General features: G+C 48.9%; 1 protein-coding gene across 2 annotated transcripts; it reads right to left on the minus strand.

The window, feature by feature from the left end:
• Nucleotides 1-420: 420 nt before the first annotated feature.
• Nucleotides 421-26,811, minus strand: usp15 (ubiquitin specific peptidase 15). 2 transcript variants are annotated; one of them, XM_079755751.1, is made up of 22 exons: nucleotides 26,719-26,811; nucleotides 25,396-25,523; nucleotides 25,031-25,161; nucleotides 21,929-22,055; nucleotides 20,402-20,547; nucleotides 18,916-18,977; nucleotides 17,307-17,396; nucleotides 14,898-15,045; nucleotides 14,034-14,207; nucleotides 13,364-13,522; nucleotides 12,102-12,326; nucleotides 11,510-11,593; nucleotides 11,055-11,149; nucleotides 10,007-10,195; nucleotides 8,943-9,160; nucleotides 7,912-8,193; nucleotides 7,472-7,542; nucleotides 6,962-7,077; nucleotides 5,561-5,710; nucleotides 4,893-4,996; nucleotides 4,003-4,091; nucleotides 421-3,617 (listed from the first exon to the last, which is right to left on the minus strand). In XM_079755751.1, exons 1-22 carry the CDS (start codon nucleotides 26,805-26,807, stop codon nucleotides 3,321-3,323), a joined length of 3,174 nt encoding a protein of 1,057 aa, XP_079611877.1. In that variant the 5' UTR covers nucleotides 26,808-26,811; the 3' UTR covers nucleotides 421-3,320. The 2 variants fall into 2 exon arrangements, with proteins under 2 accessions (XP_079611877.1, XP_079611876.1); XM_079755750.1 differs by lacking the exon at nucleotides 17,307-17,396.
• Between the last annotated feature and the right edge of the window lie 414 nt (nucleotides 26,812-27,225).

Raw genomic sequence — 27,225 nt, forward strand, 5'->3', positions numbered from 1 at the left:
AAGAAAAATAAACAAGTTTCGATTCGTATCATTGAATCCCTATTCAGTCATTCATTTGCACATTCAACAAGAATATTCCCTTTTGCAAAAACGACTGTTAAAGAACAAACCAAAGAGGCCTGGTCTGCTTTTACACAACTTTATTGAAGACTGTGTATAAATACACATGCACGTTTTAAATGTAAACCCACGTGAACTCAAGTGCAGCAAAACTTGGACCCCCTCCCCTGCACCCCCCACCCACATGACGTCATGCAAGCCCGGGTCCTTGTCATCGAAACGGGTCCGCAGAGGACATAAGCAATCTTTTAAAAAAATATCCCCCTTTTAAACCCTAGCTCGGGGCCAGACAGGGGAGGGGCCGGTATACCCCTCCCCCCCCCCCGGTGCCCGCCCACCACACCCTTAAAGCTCCCGCCCCTTAAATACTTAATGTTTATTATTAAATGCGTACATATAAATAAATAAACTTTTATCAAATTGTGCACTCACAGAGTGAACTTGTATGTACAGTATCGTAGAAGCCCGGAGCAGTAGTGCCACGCCCCCTCTGCCCAAAAAGCCGCTCAGCGAGGAATGGGGGGGTCAAAGCGCGCAGTCCTAGATCAGAGCGGGAAAGCGGTCGTCGCCTAGTGAGTCAAAGTATTCCTACAAAGTATTCCCGTTGTCACTGGCGACAGAACTGAACCAAAAAGAAAAGAGGGGTCGGCGCATTCAGTTCAAAAGCAATGAAAATGTGACGGTTATACATCTGCTGGGCTATTATTGTACGTCCAATCAGATCAGAGTATGTCCAATCAGGTTTCTGTATGTCCAACCAGGTTACAGTATATCCAACCAGGTTACTGTATCTCCAAACAGGTTACTGTATGTCCAATCAGGTGTCTGTATCTCCAATTAGGTTACTGTATGTCCAATCAGGTTACTGCATCTCTTATCAGGTTACTGTATGTCCAATCAGGTTACTGTATGTCCAATCAGGTCACTGTATGTCCGATTGATCAACCATGTTATTGTATGAGGACTGGGTGAAAGCTGGGCGGCATTTTGGGCATTCCACCCCCCCCCCCCCCCCCCCCCGTTCTGCATTTGCAGTCAGCAGAGTCTGTGTTCATGTCCAGCTAACTTTAAAGATGAAGTAATCACATTCAGTTTAATGGAGGGAGTGGGGGAGGGATGAACGGGTCACTGAACTCGGCATACATTCTGCCCCCTAGTGGCTGAGAAACGAAGTGACTTATGGAGGTGGTTTGAATAACGGTGCGAGGTGACCGAGCGAGATGTGGCATCTACTGCCGTAGTGCAGAAAGAAGCGAGGTGGCTGGAGACTGAGATCAGGCGTTAAGGCCGAGGTGATCAGAGAGAGCGAGAGCGAGAGCGCAAGAGAGCGAGAGAGAGAAAGATGGAGAGAGAAAGATGGAGGAAGCGAAGTGAGATGCAGAATATAATATGAGAAACTTAAACCGGTTCATCAAAGCTGAACTCAGAAGCAGAACTGATGAGGTAGGCAGCTAACTTTGCATAAAAAAATAATACTATGCCTAAAAACTACATATTTGGGCACTACTTGTGGTAAACTAGCAAGGTATGCGACCTGCTCACTCAAAATCCTGCCGTCAAAAACTCTCCCAGATGGCGCAGTGGTTCAGAAAACCAGTCAGAAAGAGTAAGCCGGACCAGAGACCGATACAGTGGTGATTTGTCCGTGGGCGACGCAACATAAGCGATATAAGCTAGTGTATTAGCAGCAGCACACGGCTAGCACGGTTTGGCTAGTCTTCAAATTAAACCAAAGATTGAAATGAACAGCAGGAACAACCAACACTACAAGTGTTCTACAATTGCTTATTCTCTTGTGGTCGCTCAATTCGGTGCCAGGGAAAGTCATTTGACATGACCTGTCACCCATCCCCTCATTGATCGGCTTGAATCTAGTTTCTAGGCTCTCCGACGTCCACCAGGTTGAGGGTTGTGAAGCAGGCAGCTTGCAAGCCATGGTCAGACATTTTGTGTTCAACATAGTTGCGGTCTGTCGGGCAATAATAAAATTATATTTTAAAACAAAATGGGGTGGGAGGGGGGTGTGGAAGGTTGTGAGTGTTCAATCCAAACTCAACATCCGCATCACGCACATCATGAAAACCAGTGTTAAAATATGTACATGAGGAAATATAGCTCAACGCGTGGAGGAAGGGGAGGAGGAGAGATATGGCGTCCGGAGGGGTCCTCAAAAAATATCCCAAGTGTTTAAAACCCACAGCAGGCGGCGAGAGAGATCTCGAACGCAACGCGCTGGCCTGCTGAATTTTAAAGGATAGAAAAGAATTATATTCTTAAAAAAAATTGGATGAACTAATGATGCTTTCACAGAGTGCACACACACACACACACACGCGCACACATACACACTGGCACACAGTGAGTCCATCCACAGGAGACCCTGATTGCGTTGTGCACCCTCGAAGTCGGACAGCCACAGCAGCGCCCCCTTTTGGCCGGTCTGCCCCGCTGCAGACGCTTAAGCCCCCGCTAGCTGAGCGCTACAGACGCTTAAGCCCCCGCTAGCTGAGCGCTACAGACACTTAAGCCCCCGCTAGCTTAGCGCTACAGACGCTTAAGCCCAAGCTAGCTCAGAGCTTCAGGACTTAAGCCCCCTATAGCTCAGAGCTTCAGGACTTAAGCCCCTACTAGCTTAGAGCTTCAGGACTTTAGCTCTAGCTAGCTCAGCGCTTCAGGACTTTAGCACTAGCCAGCTTAGCGCTACAGGACTTAATCCCCGGCCAGTTTAGCGCTTTAGAGCAATTTAGGTGGCAGCCAAGGTGTTCCTCCCTACGCTGGCTAGCATAACAGCACAAACCAGATACCTGCTTTAGCACCAGCTCGCTTAGCACATTAGCCAGTTTGGTGCTGGATGGGTTAACACAATGGCATAAGGCAGATGAGTCCGTTAGCATCAAGCTAGGTAAAACACGCAAAGAATAGCCTGTTTGTGTGGAGCGGGTCGGTGCCTAACCATCACTAGTGGGCTAACCCACTGGCGGCGCCGGAGGTTAGCATGGCGGAGCTAGCCCATTAGCTGGGTAAGCCAATCTCCTGGGTGGGCGCAGTAGCAGGGTCAGCCCATTAACTGGGTTAGCCCGTTAGCATTTTACCTGGGTTTACCCATTAGCGGGGTTAGCGTGTTAGCGGGGGACGGGTAAGTCGGGGGTAAGTCGGGGGAGGGGGGCTGTCCTGCTGGGTTTCTGTATGGCTTTGGATGGAGAGTTCCCCGTGGCTCCATCCCTCTCCCTGCAGAATGTCCTGCCTCCAGCGCCCGGCCCTCAGTTGGTTCTCATGGCAACGTCTCGACTGGGCACCACCTCCTCGCTACTGTCCTTCTTCCTGCACGTGTTCTCATTCAGGTCCTCCTCCTCCTCCTCCTCCTCATCGCTGGGAGCGGCGGCGGCACCGGCGGATGCTGAGGCGACGCTCTTCCTGTCATGTGCTCCTCCCTCCTCCTCCTTCTCCTCCTCCTCCTCTTCCTCCTTCTCCTCATCCTCCTCGCAGTCCAGAGGGAAGAAGCCGGTGCCTTTCACCGTGTCCTGGCGCTGGTAGAACAACACGTATCCCGCCTTGGACTGGGGAGGCATCCACACACACGCACGCACACACACACACACAGACACACAGACAAGGACAAATGCGCACGCGCATACACAAGGACACACACGCACACACACACAGACACATGGATACACACACGCTCACAGACATGCGCACAGACACACAGACATGCGCACACGCACACACACACACACACACACACACGGGGACGTGCACATACAGACACATACACACACACACAGAATTAGAACGCACTTTGAAATATGATATCTACTGCAGCGCTCCAGTTCTTAATCTGGGTTGTGCAGCACAAATACTAAATGTAAAGGCATCCCTCAGGCTAGAGCAGGAGAGGTTCTACGGGGAATCGTCTCGGACACACAACGAAGGAACACTGACCACGATCTGGTCATGGTTGACCGGGGACACGCTGCTGTCGTCAAAGTTGTACCACTTCATGTCCTCCTTGTTCTTGGCGTAGGCGGTGTCTGCAGGGGACCAGATGTGAGACACGTGAACACGGCGCTATCACCGACTTTCAATTACATGTGACTAAAGCGATGCTGACAGAGACGCTCCCATCATGGACGTTTTAAAGTCAGCCGGAGCTGAGTTGCTAGCTCTCATTGCTTCTTCTTCCAAGCACGTCACACCTCTACGTCTACTAGTGGAGGAACTATGTCATAACGAGCGCCGTGGGATATTTCCCAAACCGTTCCCAAAATTCTCGCACATGCGTGGCTAGCAGGACCCATCTGTGCCCATCGAAAAACCAGCGTAGTGAGAGCCACCGTGGCCCTGCGGAAGTGCTGAGCTAGCTGGTATTTCAGTGCTTGGCTAGCTGGGGCTAAAGTCCTGAGGCGCTATGCTAGCTGGGGCTCAAGTCCTGAGGCGCTATGCTAGCTGGGGCTAAAGTCCTGAGGCGATATGCTAGCTGGGTCTCAAGTCTTGAGGCGCTATGCTAGCTGGGGCTAAAGTCCTGAGGCGCTCTGCTAGCTGGGGCTAAAGTCCTGATGCGCTATGCTAGCTGGGGCTAAAGTCCTGATGCGCTATGCTAGCTGGGGCTAAAGTCCTGATGCGCTATGCTAGCTGGGGCTAAAGTCCTGATGCGCTATGCTAGCTGGCGCTAAAGTCCTGAGGCGCTCTGCTAGCTGGGGCTAAAGTCCTGAGGCACTATGCTAGCTGGGGCTAAAGTCCTGAGGCGCTATGCTAGCTGGGGGCTAAAGTCCTGATGCGCTATGCTAGCTGGGGCTTAAGTCCTGAGGCGCTATGCTAGCTGGGGGCCTTACAGTGTCCACCCCCCATTCCTCCGTAGTGGTTAGAGACGGCGATGAGGTCGTAGCGGCACGGCCCGGCGTTGGGGTTGATCAGGAACTCGGACATGTCCAGATCACTGCAGAACACAAACACACACACACACACACACACAGAGACACCCAGGAAAGTAAGTCAAACCATGTCGGACTTACATTACATACGTGCAATTACATCAGTACATAAAGTTACTGCAGAATTGTTGTAGTGTGTGCGTTTATCCCTGTGCATGTGTGTAACTGTGCGTGTGTGTGCGCGCGCATATGTGTGCGCTTATGTCTGTATGTAAGTATGTATGCATGCAAGTATGTATGTATGCATGCAAGTATGTATGTATGCATGCAAGTATGTATGTATGCATGCAAGTATGTATGTATGCATGTATGTATGTATGTATGTATGTATGTATGTATGTATGTATGTATGTATGTATGTATGTATGTATGTATGTATGTATGCATGTATGTATGTATGCATGTATGTATGTATGTATGTATGTATGCAAGTGTGTGTGTGTATATATGTATGTGTATGCATGCATGCATGCATGTATGCATGCATGCATGTATGCATGCATGCATGTATGCATGTATGTATGTATGTATGGATGTATGTATGTATGTATGTATGTATGTGGGCTCACCTAAGGGGGAAGTCGACCAGTGAGTCCAGCTTGTCTCTCATGTAGCGGCTGTAGGAGAACCTCTTGAGGTGGACCACCAGCACCGGCGGCAGAGACCACAGGTCCAGCTTCTTAGTGGCCTGCTGGTGCTGCTTACAGGTCGGACAGTACCTACACACACGAGAGCGCTTCAGAATTATAGGTCCACATGAATAGTGAGGTTACACGGGACACACACATGATGCACAGTAGATGCATCAGTAGTATGTTGAGGTGAACAGTACGGCCGTCCCCTACTAGTCGACAAACGTAAGAGAATGCATCACCGTAATCATGACACACACACACATACACACACACACACACACACACACACACACACACACACACACACACACACTCACCTGTCAAAGGCATATAGCAGTAGGTTTGGAACTTTGGACTCTGATAACCATAGACCGTTATGGATTAAAAACTAAGTGTAAAGGTACGGCCACACTGAACGCGCCTAACCTGACGCTTGATCATTGTGTGTCACAAAAATGGTTCAACACGCCTAACGCGCCTACGCAGCTAGATGAGCCCGCCCAGCGGAGGTGTCTTGCTTCGCCCTGAAGGGGCTTATTTTCGATAATGGCCGGCGACGTTCTATACATTATCCCGCTTACTACACAATACAATAACTACACATGGTGTGTCTTTTTACAATTTATTCTTTACCAGCATTCGTAGTGCTGATTAGCAGAGAAATAGTCCGCCAAAGACGTTGACGTCGCTTAGCAACCGAAGACGCTGGGGTTGACAAGTTACCGGACTACTACCCATGCAAGTGAAGGGAGCGTTCCACGGCATTGAGTAGACCCGGGTTAAAATGGCCTATAATATTTCTGTTTATGGCATAGATTTCTCCTCAGATTAGGCCAATAAAGCAAAAAATAAATAAAGCTCGGGCAGAGAATCTAAACTCCAGTGCATGACATCCTCCTAGGCGCTCACAGCTGGGTGAGTTTCACCACCTCCTCATCGTTTCAGCACACACTGAAACGAAGACTTGGTCGTCCATGTTCTTTCTGCTTCTGTGCGTCATCCGTCTCTCTGCCAGTGACATCGGGTCAAGCTCAACGCTGACTGGCTATCGCGGCTAAGCGTCACGCGAAGGCGCGTCAAAAGTTCAATTTTTTGAACTCTCCGTGTTGGTGCGTTGGGCGCGTTATTTAGGTGCGTAAAACGCGTCTAACGCGCTGCTTTAGCGCGTGTAACGCATCTACGCGCCTAATCCAATGGTTCCCTATGCAAAAATGCAGATTTTCAACGCCTCTAACGCGCGTAACGCGTTCAGTGTGGCCGTACCTTAAGTCATTATGTCTGTCACTGATACTTCCTTGTGCTCTATGGGATCTGAAGAGTAAGTGTTTGTCTCACCAGGGATCCTCAGCCCCCAGCTTCTCCTTGGTGGTGAAGAGCTCGATGCAGTCCTTCAGCTTGAAGAAGGCCTTCTTCTGGGGCTTGTAGTCCATACTCTCGTGCTTCTCAAAGTCCTGCCCGCCGCCAAACAGACAACAGGACACGTTTCAAGATGGCCGTCGCGAGGCACTACGCTAACCCGTGGTGTATCCAATGGAGCGGGCCCGACCTTGAGGGATTATTGATCTGAGAGGGGAGGAAGGAGCACGGCTGGTACGATAAAGAGTGGCACGGTGTGGGGCCTACACAACCGGGCCCTGAAGGCACGCCTCGTTATCCTGTGACACCCGACATTTCTGCCTCATAATGAAGTAGAATCTGATCGTTTAGGATGTTCATCGTTTTGTATGGATACTGGAAATTTCACATACTTTTGTTCTAATTTCGTCTCGGGTCAAAGCGTCTGCTCAATGCCCTGAATGTAAATGTAAATGTTTTCGCGTGGTTGTGGTGGATCCCAAGATTTACCTCAGCTGCCCGGTCGTCAAAGTACTTCTTCTTCATATCGGGCTCCCAGTCCAGGGACAGATAGGAGCGGTCTGGGAAGGAGAACCAGGACAACCAATCAATCACCATCACTGAGTGCAGGACCAGTAGTTATACGTATCAAACTCCTCACTGTACAACCATTTCCTTATAACCTCCAATGACCTTCAACGCATCCTTTAGTGACCGATATTTGTAATTTCTTTTGGTCGGCCGATCCGATACCGATCACCGAAAATGTAAAGGGAAATAAATATTTATACAATGTTTATGAAAAACATTGTGTGTCGATCATATAAGGGTTCAACACATGTGAATTGGCATAAGTTTTGTTTTAGCAAAATGCTAAAATAAAACATTTCTTAAATGGACAAATAATTTGTTATGGATTGGACGACACAAGATTAGCCCGCGGCGCCTACCGCTGAGTCGGATGTGTCCGTCGTCGAAGCAGATCTGCCGAGTGCCGTCCTTCAGCACGGCAAAGTCTGTCTTGCCCATGTTGTTGAACTGGATGCTGAACAGGCTGGTCTTGTGTCGCCCGGGCGTCTGCTGGGGCTTGATGGAGCTCTCCGGACCAACCACGCCGTTCTCCAGCTCATTGTCCCCGCCCACAGAGTCCTCCGATTGGCTGTTGTCGTTCTCAGAGGGCAGCTCCTGGTCCTGACTGGACTCTTCGTCCTGCTCGTCTGTCTCCATCTCACCTGGGGAAGACCGAGCAGCTTAGCTTGTTGTGGTGGCACACGTCAGCTCATCTAGCTCTGAGACCCCATTGACCTCCTCATCACTGTTTATGAGCTTCTTTCTGGGAATAACATCGTGAATAGAGCATATCTGCACTACTGAACTGGCTCCAAGAATTAATCCTGGTAACAAAAGAATGATAACCCCTGTGAGATTGTTGTGCAGGTGAAATGATGATGCGTGTGAACACATTGTGGTTCTGCCCGAGTATAAAGGGTGTGTGTGAACGCAGTGTGAACCCAGTGTGGTTCTGTCTGAGTATCTGAGTGATGTGTGTGATTGCAGTGTGAAAGCATTGTGGTTTTGTCTGATTATAAAGGGTGTGTGTGGTTGCAGTGTGAATGCGGTGTGGTTCTGTCTGAGTATAAAGGGTGTCTGTGATTGCAGTGTGAACGCAGTGTGAACACAGGGTGGTTCTGTCTGAGTATAAAGGGTGTGTGTGGTTGCAGTGTGAACCCAGTGTGGTTCTGTCTGAGTATAAAGGGTGTGTGTGGTTGCAGTGTGGTTCTTTCTGAGTATAAAGGGTGTGTGTGGTTGCAGTGTGAACGCAGTGTGAACACAGGGTGGTTCTGTCTGAGTATAAAGGGTTTGTTGGTTGCAGTGTGAACACAGGGTGGTTCTGTCTGAGTATAAAGGGTGTGTGTGGTTGCAGTGTGAACGCAGTGTGAACACAGGGTGGTTCTGTCTGAGTGTCGGAGTGCGGACTCACTGGGCGAACCTTCCTCCTGGAGGCCATTAGAGGCGTCGCCATTCGGACCGTTCCCATTGGATGCGCTTGCGATTGATGCGTTCCCATTGGATGCGCTCACGGCGGTGGCGTTTCCATTGGATGTGCTTGCGATAGAGGCGTTGCCGTTGACGACGTGGTGCTTAGAGGTCTGGGTGTCTTGGCCGTCCTCGTCTGCCGGCAGAGAGCGTGAAAACCGACTGCAGAGAGAATAAACCAAAACAAAACCATGTGACGCAAATTGACGAAGAATTTATGAAAAATTCTCAGATGAAACTCGGAAGCAACTGGTACTTCTGATATTTGACAAGAGCATAGTTCAGTGTAATTGAAATCGATTTTCCTTTTGAAAGAGAGGGAAAAGTACAAGACTGTGTACCTTACTGAGCAAAACTAAGTAAGAACTACTTTTCCGATGACGTAGCTCGACTCTGTCCTAACATAGTTTCTGTCGTTTTTGTTCTCTTGGACTGTACAAGGTAAAATAGCAAGGGTGCATTGTTTTGTACCCGACCTTACATTGTACAAATGTGGAACGGTGTGCACAGCTGTTCGCTTTCACAAGTCACAGAGTCTCTGTACATCATGAACTCATGAAAATGTTTGACACGAAAAAAGAACTGACGGAATCAGATCCTAAAGGTCCAGTAAGTTAAATGTTTAATGGTCTTCAGTTATACAGCGCTTTCCTAACCTGTGGCCACTCAAAGCGCTGTACAATATTGTCTAACATTCACCCATTCACACAGCGACGGCGGTGTCAACCCCCGCAAGTCGAGGAGCAGTTAGGGTGAGGCGCCTCGCTCGGGGTCACCCCGGCACTCAGGAGATGGGGATCGAACCTTCCGGTTACAAGCTCTACCTCCTGATCCACATGCCGCCCTGTCGAGTTGAATTTAGTAGCATTCAGCGCTGAGGTTGCAGATTGCAACCAACTGAATTAACTACAACAAATGGGCTGAACACCAATGAGGACAGAACGACGAGGGCCCCGAAGAGAGGCCACAGCAGTCAGCAGCAGGTGGACCACCTCACAGCAGACCTACCAGAGGTGCATCAGCAGCAGGTTGTAGAGCTTGTCCTCGCTGATGGTTTTGGGCACGGTGATGAGGAAGGGCTGGCCGAACAGAGGCATGCTGGCGAGGTTGTAGCCCGACTGCTTGTACTTCTCCCTCAGGTGAACGGGGAAGACCACGTGGTCCGAGTCCTCCTGCCGGTTCACCGCCAGCTCGAACCTGGAAGCCCCCCCAGACCCATGAGAGAGCCACGGTTAGAGCTGGGACCCTTGGGCTATGTACAGAGCAATGGACCGACCCAGACCCAGAGAGAGCCACCGTTAGAGCTGGGACCCTTAGGCTGTGTACAGAGCAATGGACCGACCCAGACCCAGAGAGAGCCACGGTTAGAGCTGGGACCCTTGGGCTGTGTACAGAGCAATGGACCGACCCAGACCCAGAGAGAGCCACCGTTAGAGCTGGGACCCTTAGGCTGTGTACAGAGCAATGGACCGACCCAGACCCAGAGAGAGCCACGGTTAGAGCTGGGACCCTTGGGCTGTGTACAGAGCAATGGACCGACCCAGACCCAGAGAGAGCCACGGTTAGAGCTGGGACCCTTGGGCTGTGTACAGAGCAATGGACCGACCCAGACCCAGAGAGAGCCTGGATGTTTAGAAGTGCGACCATGACACTGTTTTCAGAGCAGGGGTTCGATCAGGTACCGTAACGTTGTTCAAGCATGTTAATTGTGCTCCTACTGAATTGCTTATGAGAGATTAACTTTAATAATCACTGACGGGAAATTCTTGCCACCTGGTAAAATTTGCAGCTGAATTAAATCATTTTAAAAATTGCACCTGGAATGCTGCCTAAACACCCAGATTTCCTATCTGGTATACCTACATTTGTATAAGGTACTTGTACCATAATGTTGTCATATATAGATGGCATAAATAAAAACAACTTCAAGAATGGGGTTTGGTTCGTGGTGTATCTTGCGGCCCCCCCACTCTGACTCCCACATTAAGACGGAGGCCAGTGATTGGCTCAGCTGCAGACACCAGTAGCGACGCAGGTCGCCGATAGGCTGACTCACACATAGATGTCGTCCCGCTCCATGATGCTGCTGAGGTTCTCGTTGGTGGCGAAGATACGATGGAAGCGGTGGTTGTAGATGTCCGTTACAATCATCTGCAGGAGGCACAAGGGGAACCCAGAAGGAGGGAGTCAAACGTACGTCAGAAGGGCAGAGTTTTCGCACCCCTAAATATAGCTTGGTCCAGAAATAATGTCCTGTCCTGTCTGATTCATTACCAATGAAATCTCCAATCTAAAAAGCATCATAGCCAGATTAACAACAATATTAAACTCCAAGAAGGTAGTTTCATAGTACACTGATTTGATTTGGTCATTAAACCTACACATTTGAAAACAAATTGGATAAATTATGGAGGCATTGATGTGGAAGGAAAGAGCCAACGATGAGACAGCAGAAGCCTTTCTGGCCAGGCTCAGAGCAGGAGCCGGCCAACAGGCCTGGCGGGGACGCACCTTGTCGGCAGCCACACCGGAGAGGCTGGCCAGGGAGGTGCACAGGTCAGAGATGTAGCCCACCTTGGGAACCGTCAGCTTGTACTAGCAGAGACAACACACACGCACATATTATAATGTATACGCTTGTTATAATGTATACACACATAAGGTGTATGCATAATATAATGCATACACGTATTATAATGCATACACATATTATAAGGTATTCACAATGTGTATACCTTATAATATGTGTATAATATGTTATTGTATATAATTATATGTGTATTACACATGCATACACATATTAGAATGTATACACATTATAATGCATCCGTTTAGGACTGATACAGTCCATCAGCATATATTAATACTATATATATGTTTACATATATATAGTATTAATCCCAATTAATATAAATAAAATGTATTTATTGTTTATGGCAAAATAATATGACAGAAAAATCTACAAATCTACATAGATGATACATAGAAGTGTACATAGCATATCTTTGGCTGACATGCTGGGACATGGCACAGATGTCCTGTGAAAGGTCATCAACACACATAGACGTCAGTGACCCTGGGGGCAGCGCCGTGGCGTTCTCACCTGGGTGGGTTTCAGCAGGGGGTCCACCCGGACCAGGTACACCTCCAGGGCTCGCTCCTTCTTCATGGGCAGAGGAAGGGTCAGGTAGCAGAAGGGGTCGAAGGTCACCGAGACCTTGGCACAGACGGGGCACACCAGTGTGGACTTGAAGAGGCCGTGGAAGATGTCCACGATGACGGAGTCGTTCCTCCGGATGTGGGACTCCCACGCCTCCTCCGCCACCACCTGAAAGACCAAAACGTTGAGTGACCCTCCGCGGATCAGTCTGGCTTCCAGCACAATGGCATTTTCCAACATGAAACCGTTTTACCTGAATTATACTGAATATCAAAGTAAAAAGAATATAAAGAGATTTGCATACAGAATTATTTTATTTGTTACTTGATATACTACTTCCAACCGGATTCGGCGAGAGGGAAGAGCGCAATTAAATTGGGGCCCAGCAAAGGCCATTCTGATTGCAAAACGCAAACTTGGGTATCTACATTTGCACCGACAGCGAGATATATTCTTTCTCTTTCTTCTGTCAAATGTACTTATTGTAAGTTACTTTGGATAAAATCGTCTGCTATATGCCCTAGGAGGGCGTTTAGCAGACGCTTTAATCCAAAGCGAAATGTTACAAGACAAATGTCTTGTAAATAACATTAACAAAACATTTGGCAGAAATATCTAGATGGTATCACCAGGCTGCTTAATCACTGAGTTAGGAGGTATTGCAGGCCCTGTCATCATTTCTGATGCACATTCCCCTTCTAATTCATTATTCTGTCGGTTTTAGCGTATTGCGGTGACTGTGACTGGATGCCTGGGCTATCGCATTGAATACAACTGGATACCTGGACTTTTACTTACGGTGAAACGGCCAGCACCCCATCACGATTTAAAATGTTGTGCCTGAATGCATGTCAATTATGACGCCCATTGCGTTTCTGATCATCCCTGGAAGGAGGGATTTCCCACTCTGCGTTGTCTCAAGGTTTCCTTCTTGCAAATTAAGGTTTTTTTTTTTTCTTGCCCTCTGAGGGGCTCGATGCCATAAATAAATGGCGTGTTCAGCCCTTTCAGACTTTACCTGTGATTAAGGGCAACACTAATTAAATGAAATTGAATCCAAAGACTTGAGATATTAATCTAAAGTGTGGTTCGTTAGACCATGTATGTATGTATGTATGTATGTATGTATGTATGTATGTATGTATGTATGTATGTATGTATGTATGTATGTATGTATGTATGTATCCATGTATGAGGGAGCGCACCTGGTCAGGCCGGCCGTTGGCGTCCTTCAGCGGGATGTAGGGCTTCTCCCGGATGCGGTTCAGGTCCTCGTGGAGACCGTCCAGGAGGAAGGCCAGCAGCTCGTGGGAGTCCTGCTGCTGGTACCCCGAGAACTGGGGGGCGAACCGGCCCACCTGCGTCTGGAGGAGGGACACGCCTGTATGACTCCATCGTTGTGGTCACCTTACCAAAGGCACCATATTGGACACAAACTCCCCTCAACACCATCAAAGATTACATTTACATTTAGGGCATTCAGCAGACGCTTTTATCCAAAGTGACTTACAATTAGTACAATTGTCAGAAGAGAGAGAAACAACAATGTATCGCCGTCGGCACAGTAAGGATGTTCATAGAACCAAGTGCCAAGCACTAACACTCGCTAGGTTAACCCATTCCCCGGATACAACAAAGATAGCTGGGATAAGACGCTACACAATGCTAAGAACTAGTTTTACGTTCTAGGGGGTACACAACTTACAATAGGGGCGTACATTAAGTCCCAGGAGATGCAACATACAATAAGTGTGTTAATGGGGTGTGGTTGGGGTGGGGGGGGGCTATGCAGAGTCTAGGTGAACTCTGAACAAGTGAGTCTTGATCAGAGGAAGTAGCGAAGCCCTGAGCCGCAGCTCACCGCTAGCCGGTTACCTTGAAGGGCCGGGGCGTGACGTAGCTGAACTTGCCCGACCAGCCCTGCTTGATGAGCTCGGCGTAGACCCTGGCGATCTCCCCCTTCATCCCCAGGGGGTTGTCCTCGTTCAGCTCCTCGGTGTACTTATTCTTCAGGAAGTACTGGGTGAGCGGAGGGATGTTACTTAAACACTAGAGGAGGAGGAGGCGGAGGAGGAAGAAGAAGAGGAGGTAGGTAAGTAGAAGAAAAAGTGATATAGCCTGTCAGGATACATGACAGGCTGCAACACAAAAATACCCAGAGTTGCACAAGTCTAAAGTTGCCAGCGTTGAGCAAGTGAAATGTGCTTTGGTGGCTGAATGTAACTCAGCTGTAGCGGGCTGTCGGCCAGCTATTGGCCAGCACAGCAGGCTGTAGCTAGGCTACAGCTAGGCGAGGGCTAAGTTCCAGCTAGGTGATGGCTAGGCTCCAGCTAGGCTGTGGCTAGGCTCCAGCTAGGCTGTAGCTAGGCTACAGCTAGGCGATGGCTAAGCTCCAGCTAGTCGATGGCTAGGCTCCAGCTAGGGCGATGGCAAGGCTCCAGCTAGGTGATGGCTAGGGTACAGCTAGGCTGTTGCTAGGCTACAGCTAGGCAATGGCATGGCTACAGCTAGGCTATGTTTAGGCTACAGCTAGGCTATGTTAAGGCTACAGCTAGGGAAGGTTGGGCTACAGCTAGGTGATGGTAAGTCCATAGCTAGGTGATGGTTAAGCCACAGCTAGGCTATGGTTAGGCTACAACTAGGCTATGGTTAGGCTACAGCTAAGCTGTGTTTAGGCTACAGCTAAGCGATAGCTAGGCTACAGCTAGGTGATGGTTAGGTAACAGCTAGGCTAGGTACCTGCACAGCAGAGTTCATGAAGCAGGTGTTTCCCAGGTTGGAGAGGCCACAGAGACCAGGGCGAGTGCCCTGTCGGCCCTGGTCAGAGTTGTCATAGCTGTGGGTGTAAGGCTGGTAGGACGACAGGCTGTAGCTGGAGTTCTTCGCACTGAGGAACACACAAGACACACACAACAGACACAGAGAGGCTGTTAGTGCTGTTGTGTGCTTGGCGCCTGCAAGGCATGTTTAGTTGTACACTAGCGGTAAGATGCCAATGAGAAGTTAACGTAGCATTAGCTTCATTAACAGCTTAACAGCTCTTCTTCACTTCAAGAAAACCCAAATCCACAAGGACAACACCTCACGGCACTACACTGGCACACTCAATCGTACTATAACGCTGAAATGACCATGATGCTCGTGACGGCACAGCACAATGCTAGTATAGCTGAGCGCCAACACGAGGTAACATCTCTCAGGAGTCTGCGCGCCTAGAGAGAGGAAAGTTCCCTTCTATTGACCCAACACCTGCTGGCTGAACAGGATTTCATCTTCCAGACCTTGGGGAGGGCTCCAGGTCAGTGGGGGATGTCCCCGGCTCCCATTTCTTGAAGTACACAGCGGCTGTGCCGGGATTGGCCGTCGCCTCTCTCTTCCTGTCGCTAAGCACCGCCCTCCTGTTGTCAAGCTCCGCCTCCTGGTCATCCAGCTCCACATTATTATACTCATTGTCAAGCTCCGCCTCCCGGTAAACAAGCCCCGCCTCTCGGTTACCAAGCCCCGCCTCTCGGTTACCAAGCCCCGCCTCCTTGTTATCAAGTCCGGCACTTCTGCTGTCCAGCCCCACCCTCCTGCTGTCCAGCTCCACTGGCGCGGGTCTCAGGCACCACCAGCAGCACAGGAGCATGACATCGCCCCTCTTGGCCACGCCCCCACCCCAACCCCCAGTCCACGTCCACCTGGCAGGGGCGCCGAGAGTCCAAGGTGGAGAGAGTGATGTCCCAGAGCGCGTCCGGGAGTCGCGTCAAGTCCGTGTCAGAGTCACCGGTCCCGACACGAGAGGCTTTGCTCGGGAGCCCTTCCTCCCCAGACTCGCGTCACCGATCCTGGCCTGGATTGCAGCAGCGGCGGCATCCCCTCGCACTCATCCTGCCTCTCCGTGTGTCATCCTCCCATCTCCGGTCCCGTCCCGCGATGGTCCCGCCCGCTAGGCCCCTCCCCTTCCTCCCGCTGTCCTGCCTGCTGCTGCTGCTGCTCCTCTCCGGAGCGCTAGCTTGCAATAGCGGCTAGCACTTCTAGCAGCTAGCACCGCTAGCAGGGGCTATTTATAGCGACACCGGCATAGAGGGTGCACTACTGCACTGAGCAGACACACACAGAATATATAAATATGTGAAAGAGAGAGAGAGAGAGGGAGAGAGGGGAGAGAAGGAGGAAGAGAGAGAAAAGATGCGAGGGGGAGACGGAGAGAGAGGGTAGAGGGTGGGAGAGAGAAAGAGGGTGGGGGAGATGGAGAGGGGGACGAACGGCAGAGAGCAGCTGAAGGACTGTATCAAGCTGAGTCTGCAGTATTTAAAGGCCTGCTCGCTCATGCTGCTCCTCAACATGAGAGGATACACACACACCTCTTCGTCTGGACCAAACCTACGATAATATGCTAAATGTGTTTTATTTGGCCTCTTAGGATGAGGGGTGGGTGTTTGTGTGTGTGTCTCCACTCTGAAGGTCACACTACAACATATGTATATGCAGCTCCCAGCTCTAAATGGCAAAAGAGAGATTGACGGAGAATAAATAAAGAGCTACAGACTGAGAAGAAAAATATATGGTTCATATATGAGTATACTGATTTCCTGTATCGATACAGAAAAAGAGTGCAATATATAAATGAACCAAAGAAAGTTGACAGGCTTTTGAGGGTAGCTTAAGACTTGAGATGTGGGTACACACAAAGCAGTTTTTGATTTGCTTCGTGTGTAAATCTGAGGAAAACACCTCAGAACACAGGAGACGATGAAGAAGCTCTCTGGTGTGATCAGAACACACCTCCGTAGACCACAACATTCCCATCAGTCCTGGCGGCCATGAAGGTCCTGATTTGACCTTCATATTTAAATAATGTCCCCATCACATCCAAACACACAAGCAGCTACGTGCATTGCATGCACCTACAAAACACCAGGCTCTACTTCAACACCACACTAAAAACACTCCACATGCGCTTGCTTTGGTAGCACTTTGTCCTGCGGTTTTGTCTGAAAAGCTCTTGGTGGGTAACACTTGGTTCAATTAGTGCAGGTCGTTCCGGCTGGACAAAATCTCAAATGACAGCCGAGCACACAGCAAAACACCCCACACCCCTCCACCCAAACCTCCACCCCCGAGCGCCACAGCACCCCAACCGCACCCCTTCCCGGAGAGCCTTACTTCCTGCCGTTGAAGCTGCTGCTATGATTGTTTGTGAGAGATGAAGGTGAGATCTTTGGTAAAGCAGCTAGATGTGAAGAGCCAGATGACCTTCAGGAGGATGCAGAATAGAGCGGCGGTTAGAAAGAGCGAGGAGGGAAAACAATAAGGGGAGATTCAGCGCAACGCTGTGTGTTTGCTAACGGAGTGAAACACAACGGAAGAAATTGATGGCGTGCTAACAATTGAAACGAACGACTAAACCAATGACGGCGGATTAACGCCGTGGAGAGTCTGCCAGCGCGAGGCACCGGAGACACCGGAGGCAAAGTGAGCCGAGTGGAGACCTCAACAGAGGCAGAGAGGGCTGCCCTGACACCTCAGCCCTTCAGATGAGCCGGGAGGGCTGTGGTGACGTCACGGTGACATCACCGCCTTTACAGGAAGCAGAGGGCTCCGGTAGACGCAACCGTGACAACGCAGTCCGGCTGAACAGAGAGAGGCTGTGCAGTGCCGTAGATCATCTTGTAATGATTGTTAAGATATGTGGGGTAAACTAAAATCGCAATACCAGGCTTAACTACACAGGCTACTATAACCAACCATCGCTCGGTCTAAAATAGATGGGTGGCTCATTCTTACAGCTAAAGAGGGGCTCGGTTGTTACAATACCGTACATTGATAACAGAATTTATGCATTTATATGGTGACTGCAGTCAAAATATACAATATCGGAGAGACTGTCCGCCCCCTCGTCCCCAGCCTGGAAGCTCACAAGGGACGCAAGGCTGAGGATGTCTAACAAAGCCCAGCGCAAATTATTCATCTGGAGACGAGCCTGGTTATTCATACTTCGACAAAAGGCGATGACGAGTCCTACAATGTAGGTGTATCAGCTAATATATATGTTTGGCATTTATTTATTGTTTTCAAATTATAATCCTGCTCACGTAGCATCAGTTTTGAAAAATCGCTTGTATAACGCTTTGTATATTGCTTGTATATCATTTCTATTCATTTTCACAAGTGGTGTGCTGATATATTGATTTGCATTGCTGGCTTCTTTTTCATTTTTTACATCCCATCATCAAATTTGATTGATTGGTTGAGAAACATTTACTATAGTTGGTTTGCCTTGGACAGACAGAACACACACAATTATATTCGCGATGACAAGTTCAGTTTGACGTTCAATATCCCCTTTGTTGCTTCCTAATCTCAATAAAAAAACACTGACACATAATGTATTTATGTAACATATATGGGGAATGAGTTAACCTATCAATTGTTAGTGCTTGGCACCTGGTTCTGTGAACATCCTTACTGTACCGATATATTGTTTCTCTTTCTTCTGACAAAGGTACTTATTGCAATTCGCTTTGTGTAAGAGACAGCAAATATATTTGCCCTGTGTCAGACAGACGGAAACCCCACCACTCCTTGTTATTTATATGCTCTCTTGACTATTGAGGGGCTTGTGTCTTTCCCAGCGACGATGGGGGGCTCCCTTCCTTCTTCCTGCCAGATGTTAAAACTCACAGCTGGGGGGCTCCGGCCTTTGACCCTCACTCACAGAACCGAGGTTTCCCCTCAGCACCCATTCAGCCATTCAGGCATTCTGTTCACTTACTTAGACGAGGTGGAACCACGCGGCCAGGATCCATCCTCGTTCTTCTGCTCGATAACCAGAACCTGCAGAACATCAGGGAACATAGAGAGAAGCATGAGCTCACTTGTATCCAATACACCCCAGTATCCACAATAATCAAGGTCCTGTGTCCACAATAGTCAAAGATAAAGACACCGTTTTGTAAGTTAGTATTTCGATGAGAGGGGTGAGGAGCAGAGAGGGAAGTGTAGCGGCACATTTTGATGGCTTTACTTTCATGATGAATCATTGTTTGGTAATGTACAGGTGCAGGGATTTCTGCATAGAGAACCAGATTGACTGGTGAACACTGTTTTGAGGGCGTTGGTAGTACTCAAGTCTTATAGAGACATCATCTATATGTCTCTGACACACACACACACACACACACACACACACACACACACACACACAGAAACACTTATTTTCGGATACACCCTAGACGTTCAAAGTGCAACTTGAAGGAAAAAGGAGGCTATAAAAAGATAATAAGTCCCTACCCAAGCGATAATAAAGACACAAGATGACATGCACCAGAAGGCGCGGGCCAAGGAAGGCAACCTCTGTGCAGATGTCTCTTTTTCCTCCTAACAACAAGCAGAGCAGTTTGGCCATCGGAAGAGATGGTCCGGTAACCGGAAGAGTCCGGTGCGATCTACTTAGCCGGGCTTTGTCAGCGGCACGCAGCAAAAGCCCTGACAATCCCTTTGAAGGGAACGACCCCCCTGAGCCTGAAGCCCCTGGCTCTATTGTAGCCAGTTGTCTAGATTCATCCGGGCTTGTACAGACTCTCTGAGGGCCAAGTTAAGGCCTGGGTGCAACTCGTGGGCCAGTCGCTGGGCACAGCAGACGGGACGTTTTTCGAAAGGGAAATGTCCCTTCTGTTGTGAAACCAATTCACATATCCGTGTTAATCTTCAACCACTCAATTTGTTTTCGATACACAAGGGGTTTTATAAACGGACGCAGAACAGAACGCCTCTGGATGCAATTAGCGGTGAGACCTACAGCCAATCATTGATAAAACGTCAGGTGAAGATGAAAGCCCTAACCTGCCCCAAGTACAGCTCTCACCTGCCCCAGGTAAAGCCCTCCCCTGCCCCAGGTAAAGCCCGCACCTGCCCCAGGTAAAGCCCGCACCTGCCCCAGGTAAAGCCCTCCCCTGCCCCAGGTAAAGCCTGCACCTGCCCCAGGTAAAGCCCTAACCTTCCCCAGGTAAAAACTGTCCCCTGCCCCAGTAAACACTCTCCACTGGCCAAGGTAAAGCTCTCAGCTGGCCCAGGTAAAGTCACACCTACCCCGGGTGAAGCTCTCTCCTGCCCAGGTAACGCTCTCTCCTTCCCTAGGTAACACTCTCCCGTGCCCCAGGTAAAGCCCTCACCTGCCCCAGGTACAGCTCTCAGCTGCCCCAGGTAAAGCTCTCCCCTGCCCCGGGTAAATCCCTAACCTGCACAAGGTAAAGTCTCACCTGTCCTTGGTAGAGGCCAGCGTCCTGGATGGTGCTCTCCGGTTTGTTGAGGGGCTCGAAGGTGTTGCTCATGTACCGGTTCCACAGCCGTGTCTCCTTGGCTTCGGAGATGCTGAAGAGCTTCCTCATCTCCTTCTCGATCGTCTCTGCAGAATACGAGGCTGGTTAGCACCGGGAGCATACCTACCCCATTCACCTGCTTCAACACAGCCGCAGCCCTGCGAACGGCCAGCAACTAGGATCTGATGTCCCATGGTCTCATCATAAAACAGAGTTTGAAGAAAACTGTGTGTGTGTATATATATATATATATATATATGTATGTGTGTGTGTGTGTGTGTGTGTGTGTGTGTGTGTGTGTGTGTGTGTGTGTGTGTGTGTGTGTGTGTGTGTGTGTGTGTGTGTGTGTGTGTGTGTGTGTGTGTGTGTGTGTGTGTGTGTAGCATAGTCATCAAAGGGGGCTCTGTGTAGATCACTATGACTGGTTTATAAATAAAATAGCTAAGACACCACAACACTTACAAAGAGCTTTAGCACTAAAAGCTTTCGGAGATTTGATTTTGATAAACACTGTGGTTGACACAGGGCATCAAAATATCAGCTTTAGTTTGTTCACGTTAAATGGGATGACCCTTTTATTGCTGGTATTCAAACAGATATAGAGAACCAGTGAATGCTGCGGCATGGGGACATCCCTACTGTATGAAAACAGTTTGTTCCCAATTACTAAATAGTAATACGATCCAGAGTATCATTCTCTATTGTCTTTCTGTTTGTTCCTCTCTGAATTGGTATCCATCCTTTTTTTAGGTCAGTCCTCAAGGCAGAGTGCCATCGACGATGCATCGCTTTTACACAGGATCACGGCATGGACGTCAATGTCTTTCGGAACCACACATCAATGTAGCCCTCACAAAGGATAATTCTGTTACTCTAATATTTGGTCCCAACCCAACCCCCCTTTCCCTGTTCAGAAAAGTCTATTGAGAACAACAGCTTGAGTCAAGAGGCGAAAATGATACAAGGAACATAGCATACAATTACAATTAGGGCATTTAGCAGACGCTTTTATCCAAAGCGACTTACATCGGTTAATACACACGTTGACACACCGACGGCAGAGTCAACCATGCAAGGCGACAGCCAGCTCGTCAGGAGCAGTTAGGGTTAGGTGTCTTGCTCAGGGACACATCAACAATCGGCTAGGAGGAGCTGGGGATCGAACTAGCAACCTTTCGGATACAAGGCAACTGCTCTACCTCCTGAGCTAAGCCGACCCATACAAGGATACAAGGAACATAATTAAGAACATTTTAATACAAATTCCCTACATTAACTATAGGTATCCATAGATACTCAGCGAATACCTAATAGCCAAATCACTGTGAATGAAATCAGCCCGGTGGCATATCCAGCATGGTGTAACACCGGCGACCACAACAACAGTACAGGGGGCTCATGTGTGCACCCTGGCTAAGGGGGTACACCGGTAGAGTGGGGGACAGTAGGGTAGGAACGAGGACTCACCGATGCGGTCCGCTTTGCTGAACGGCCTGGTGACCACCTTCTCCATGTTGCCGTCTTCACAGAGCTTTAGCTCCGTCAGGTACACCTCCACCTTACTGTGCTTCACAAACATCCCCTGTTCCACCACCTGGAACACACCCGGAGAGAGACCAGTTACACACAGAGAGAGACTGGTTACACACAGAGAGACCGGTTACACACAGGCAAGCCCTCCAACAGAGGGGTTCGACGTGACAGCAATGGACCGTGGACAGTAGGGGTGGGAATCAAAGGGTACCTCACGATACGATATGCGATACATGGCCCGCGACACCGATACTATTAGACAATCCTATAACTATACTAATATAACTATGAATACAAATTGACCATGAAAAGGTAAAGTGCTGGCTTTCTGTCTCTATTCATGGTACAAACTCAGTTTTTCCAGTTACTCGTCATTAAAGAATTAATTAATAATAATAATATATTTATTTATTGATATTTGGCGCTAGTGTATAAATTCTCGTTACACACGAAGAAGGGCGACGATATATCCGTGTCAATATTTTGTCCCACCTACAGTGAACGGACAAAATGACTCCATGGTCGCCCCTTTACAGAGCGACAGGAGTATGGCATCACGGTGATTCCGTCAGGGACGGCGTCTTGATTATAATTGTAGGGTAGCATGGCGCAATGTGTGTGTAGTACAGAGCGTTGTAGTGGCCACAGGGTCCACTTCCAGGGGAACCGGGATGAACTCAGTGTGGGCGAGCCGTAGCCACAGTCAGGACACCAAAACAAACTACACTGGATTCACACTGGTGGCACTCAAAAGGAAACTCACGCACTTGTGAAAAAAAGCACGTGGTACCCTTTGGTTGCAGTAGTAGCGTAAAATCAAGCTAACCTTTAGCCAGAAATCAAGCCATTTAACATTATTCGACGGCTGATTTAAAGCAAACTCTGAATAGAGATATTCCAGCCAACCTTTTATAGACTTCGGCAAGCCTTAAAACCATGACAGGACAGGATGTGGAATAAACTTGATTACTCCTGCCCGTCCTACCTGCTGTTAATAACAGGTCACATCCAGACTATACACATCACAAACATGCACCACTATAACACCTAACATACTCTGTCCTCATGGTCTGATATCATTTACAGCACACTTTGTCTAACATGGGCTACATAAAGGCTAACTCTAAGACATGGCATTCGTCAATGACATCACATTTGCGTATTTACCAGTCATGTAATCATGAAGTCATAAATAAGGATGACGTAAGCTAGTCTTGTAGAATACCATTTCATAACACCGTCACACATAATCCATAGCAAATCATCAAACAAGGTCAAAATAGCGGGGGCTTAAAACTATTCTAAAAGCCTCGGAAACCTATGAGAAGAGGATCACAAAGACGATCGTAAACACGTGTGTGTGTGTGTGTGCGCGCATGTGTACGTGCATGTGTGTGTGACAGAGGAGTCACAGGGAGCAGCCTAATTTAGTAGGGGGACAGCTGGGGGCCGGCTGACTATTTATTCCCTGCTAAAGACCCTCACACGCACGCATGCCAACAGACAAACCTACACTCGCACACACAACCACACACCACCATTGCCAAACTGACCCACACAATCCAGTTGAATGAAGTGTCGTGATAGCGCATGCACACACACACAGGCGCAGCGCCCTATCAGCACACACACACACACACACACACACACACACAGACCCCTCCAAAACACCCACCCACAAAGTAATCATGATCAAGCACTCATGAACACACACACAAATAGAAGAAGCATTGCCTCTTCCCCCTTAAACAAAGTTTATCGTTTTAGTTCGCGAGCCGGTGCGAATAGAAAATGACGTCATCAGTACCCAAGACCACCAATCAGAGTGTTGCGTATCGCTGCAACTTTTAAGTTTCACAATAAGAGCGTGTGACCTGCCTGTCAACAACATGTTACGGCCAAACAGAGACTTTAAATGCGAGGACTGCCAGCGCACTTCGCTAACAACGCACCAAGGAGACTATAAATCCTGCTTTACACCACGGCCCCCCCCCCACTGTGAGGGAAGCCCCCCTTGTCCGTCACGGCTGCTTTTCTGAGAGCGGCGTGTATAAGTCAAACTTCACCGTGAATTGACAAAAATCACAAAATCATAAAGTTCACCCCCACACACACACAAAAACGCACAACCCTAAGAGCACCGACTATCTCCTCTTATCTTGCTCTCTCTTTGTCCAAGCCTGGGCCATTCCATCTGAATGTGTCTCGTCCCAATCGTCCTCCTGCCATGCAACAATGACATGCAGCAAACAGCCCTGGGGTATGTGAGACCAGCTCCATGACGTCTCCTTAATCCCGGGGTTAAGATCTGTCTTAGTCGGCCGGCGCCTTAACGTGGCCCACCCTCCCAAAAGTTGAACCGAAAAAGAAAAGTTAGTAAAAAGGCAAAAGTGAAAGAGAGCAGACCTCCGGGTTGTCGGGTCTTGGGGCTGGCTCCATCGTTCTGTCACCCACAAGAGCTCAAAATAGAACACAGGAGGCCATCTGATACCCCTTCACATACATGGCAGAGGGGGCGGGGGCAGCGAGAGTGAGAGCGGGGGAGACAGCCATGTTGCCATGACAAGCCAGATTTGAGGCTCAGTTCGGTTGGGCCCTCGTTTACCTGTTAGCATGCCTAGCCACTGGCTACCTGTTAGCAAGCCTAATATAATCTTAACAGCAGCTATACTATTGTATACATATTGCAAAAACCAACAATCGCAGCTCGGCAGGGAGCAGTTAATTGTACTGTTATGTGGATTAAATAATTACACAATGGGACGAGGAAGCCATGGCTTCCTCTTATCTCAGAGCTTGCTAGTTATGAACCCATACACGACCGAAAGGCCAATTCATACAAGCATTGAGGACCATATGGATTGGCAAGAGATCCAAAACTCCTGACACAAAACCCCTGGACTCTCAAATTGAACCTCAAACATGGCAGGCCTCCCTTCCCTGGAAGCACACACCGCCGTGACACTAGGCCAAACCCTCCCAGTCAGGGATGTAGCATGTTGTTGTTGTCCGGGTGCAAACTCCCAGAGCCCTTACCTTGCGCGAGATGGGCTCCTGGTTGTCCTTGAGGCCGTACCAGCTGAGCAGTTTGTTCCAGCCCTCCGTAGGGATGAGGATGTAGTCCAGCTCGTCGATGAGGTGCTCCTTGATGGCCAGAACATCTCCGTCTAGGAGAGAGAGGCGCAAACCGTTGTATGAACACGCGCTAGGACCGACATACACGAGCACCGACGCTCAAAAACAAAACAAAAAACAGCAAAACAACAGCGTGCCAGAGAGCATTCTCTTGAGAACAATATCCATTTGTCCGCTTCTCCTCTGAAACGGGTCTAGAACAACGTGGTAGAAGGTGAAGGTAATATGGAAGCCCTGTGGTAGGTGTATAAGGTGTGTGCGTTAACCTCGGAGTAGGCCGGCGTTGTCCACAGGGCCTGGGTAGACATTCTGGTCTCCCATCTGGTATTTGTCCCAACTGTCATATCCAACATATTTCTTCCACTGTTTGAACCAGCGACTGTCCACTAGGTACCTGCGGAAAGAAACAACACCCCCGGTTTCAATAACAGGATGACAATCTGACAAATTAAAAAAAGTTCAAGCCTTGACTAGCGTTACCGTTGACAAATATTCAACAGAAATGTATATATGACTTTCTTCGATTCATTCAGTTTGAAATCATCTGACACGTTGAGTCTCTGCTTTATTAAGTTTAGTTGAGATTGCGCTTGCGGGGCCAGCTGTCAGGGTGGGGGGGGTGGGTGACAGGCTGACAGGTGTAGTTCCCAGACCCCACCCTATTCAGTACCCTGCTCCACTTGAAGAATCTCTACCACCAGGTTCACTCAACACTTGTTTCAAGTGTACCCGTCACATGCGGAATGAAAAACCAGTAAGGGGAAGTAATGAATGGCGATGAAATGCTTAAATTTAACAACAAGAGTCACATAAATAACCAGTAAAATAAAAGACCTGAAATGTACTGGTAATTATCAGTACATAATCTGTGATAATCTACAGCTAAATCAAGAAAGTTTACAAAATGCCGGTATTTCAATAAGAATAAAGCAAACAGCTAGGGTACTTTAAAAAAGGGATGAGATGGCATCATGGGTGACTCGCCCTCCAAGTCGGTCTACGAATCACTTGACTTAATGACAACACAAAATCAGGAAGAGATAACATTTCTGGAGAAGCTGACACCTGCAACCAAGCCTTAGTTTGTGTGTAAGCATGGCTCATCTTTAGGTCACTGCGGCCAACACAAGGCGAACTCCGAAATCCAATCTCATGAATCAGGCTGGTCTTGCTCGGGGCTAAAGTTTATATCTGAGAGGCTACTACCATGGCGAGCAAATCCAAGGCTGACTCCCAAGAACAGGGCTACCATTGATGCTAACTCCGCGCCTGACTCCCATGTACCTGGCTAGGCTAACACCGGGGCTAGGCTAAATATGGGGCTAGGCTAGCTCCGGGGACCAGGGTCTACGTTGCTGAGGCTCGCACGACCTGAAACCCACCGGGCGGAACCCGGGTTAAGACCAGGTTAGCACGGAATGCTAAATCCAAGACTGATCCCAACGAAGTAACATGGGCTAGCCCAGGGCTAGCTGTCAACACGGCCTGTTCCTAACCCGGGATAGGAGCGCTTCAGGTCGGTGACAGCCCCCGCCGAGGCCGCTGGCCGCCGGGGGATAGTGTGGAGAAAGTGAGGGGTGAAACCTCACCAAGTGTCCCCCTTCCGTAGCGGTGTTTTGAGCAGCGCAGCCACCTCTCCTCTCTGAGTCTCGACACCAGCCGCTCCGCCCTCCGCCATCTTCCCTTCCACATCACCCCCGCTGCATGCCGGGAAACACCCTGCACGTGACGTCACTCAAGGGGGCGGAGTTCGGCGGAGATGGTGCATTCGAATCTGTCGGTGTGGATGAAGGATGTAGCGAGTAGGTGGCTATAATGTTTTTGTTTCATTCCGATTTGTGTGTCATTGTTTGTCATGGATATGCACAAGGTACGCCAGTTAATATGAATTGCATTGGTCAAGATGCATGACCGGTAAGGTGGTGCGTTCAAGTCTTGTTGGCAAAACTACCGACCAACATCCAACTTGTAAACAGAGGGCCACGTGAAACTCCATTTTTCGAGTTCTATTCCCCCCAAAATATAAATAATGAATCTATGCAACACAATTAAGGAGGTAGCTTAAAAGTATAGCAATTTTCAGTAATATTTCATGC

Source organism: Pollachius pollachius, assembly GCF_949987615.1.
Source record: "Pollachius pollachius genome assembly, chromosome: 18".
Lineage (NCBI taxonomy): Eukaryota > Metazoa > Chordata > Actinopteri > Gadiformes > Gadidae > Pollachius > Pollachius pollachius.

Excerpts from the sequence above, each read along its gene's own strand:
- usp15 (XM_079755751.1), bottom strand. The coding sequence starts at position 26,807 with ATGGCGGAGGGCGGAGCGGCTGGTGTCGAGACTCAGAGAGGAGAGGTG. Across the intron at positions 20,548-21,928 it reads CAGCAAAGCGGACCGCATCG|AGACGATCGAGAAGGAGATG; the intron begins GTGAGTCCTCGT and ends CGTATTCTGCAG. Across the intron at positions 5,711-6,961 it reads CTGGGGGCTGAGGATCCCTG|GTACTGTCCGACCTGTAAGC; the intron begins GTGAGACAAACA and ends TCGTGTGTGTAG.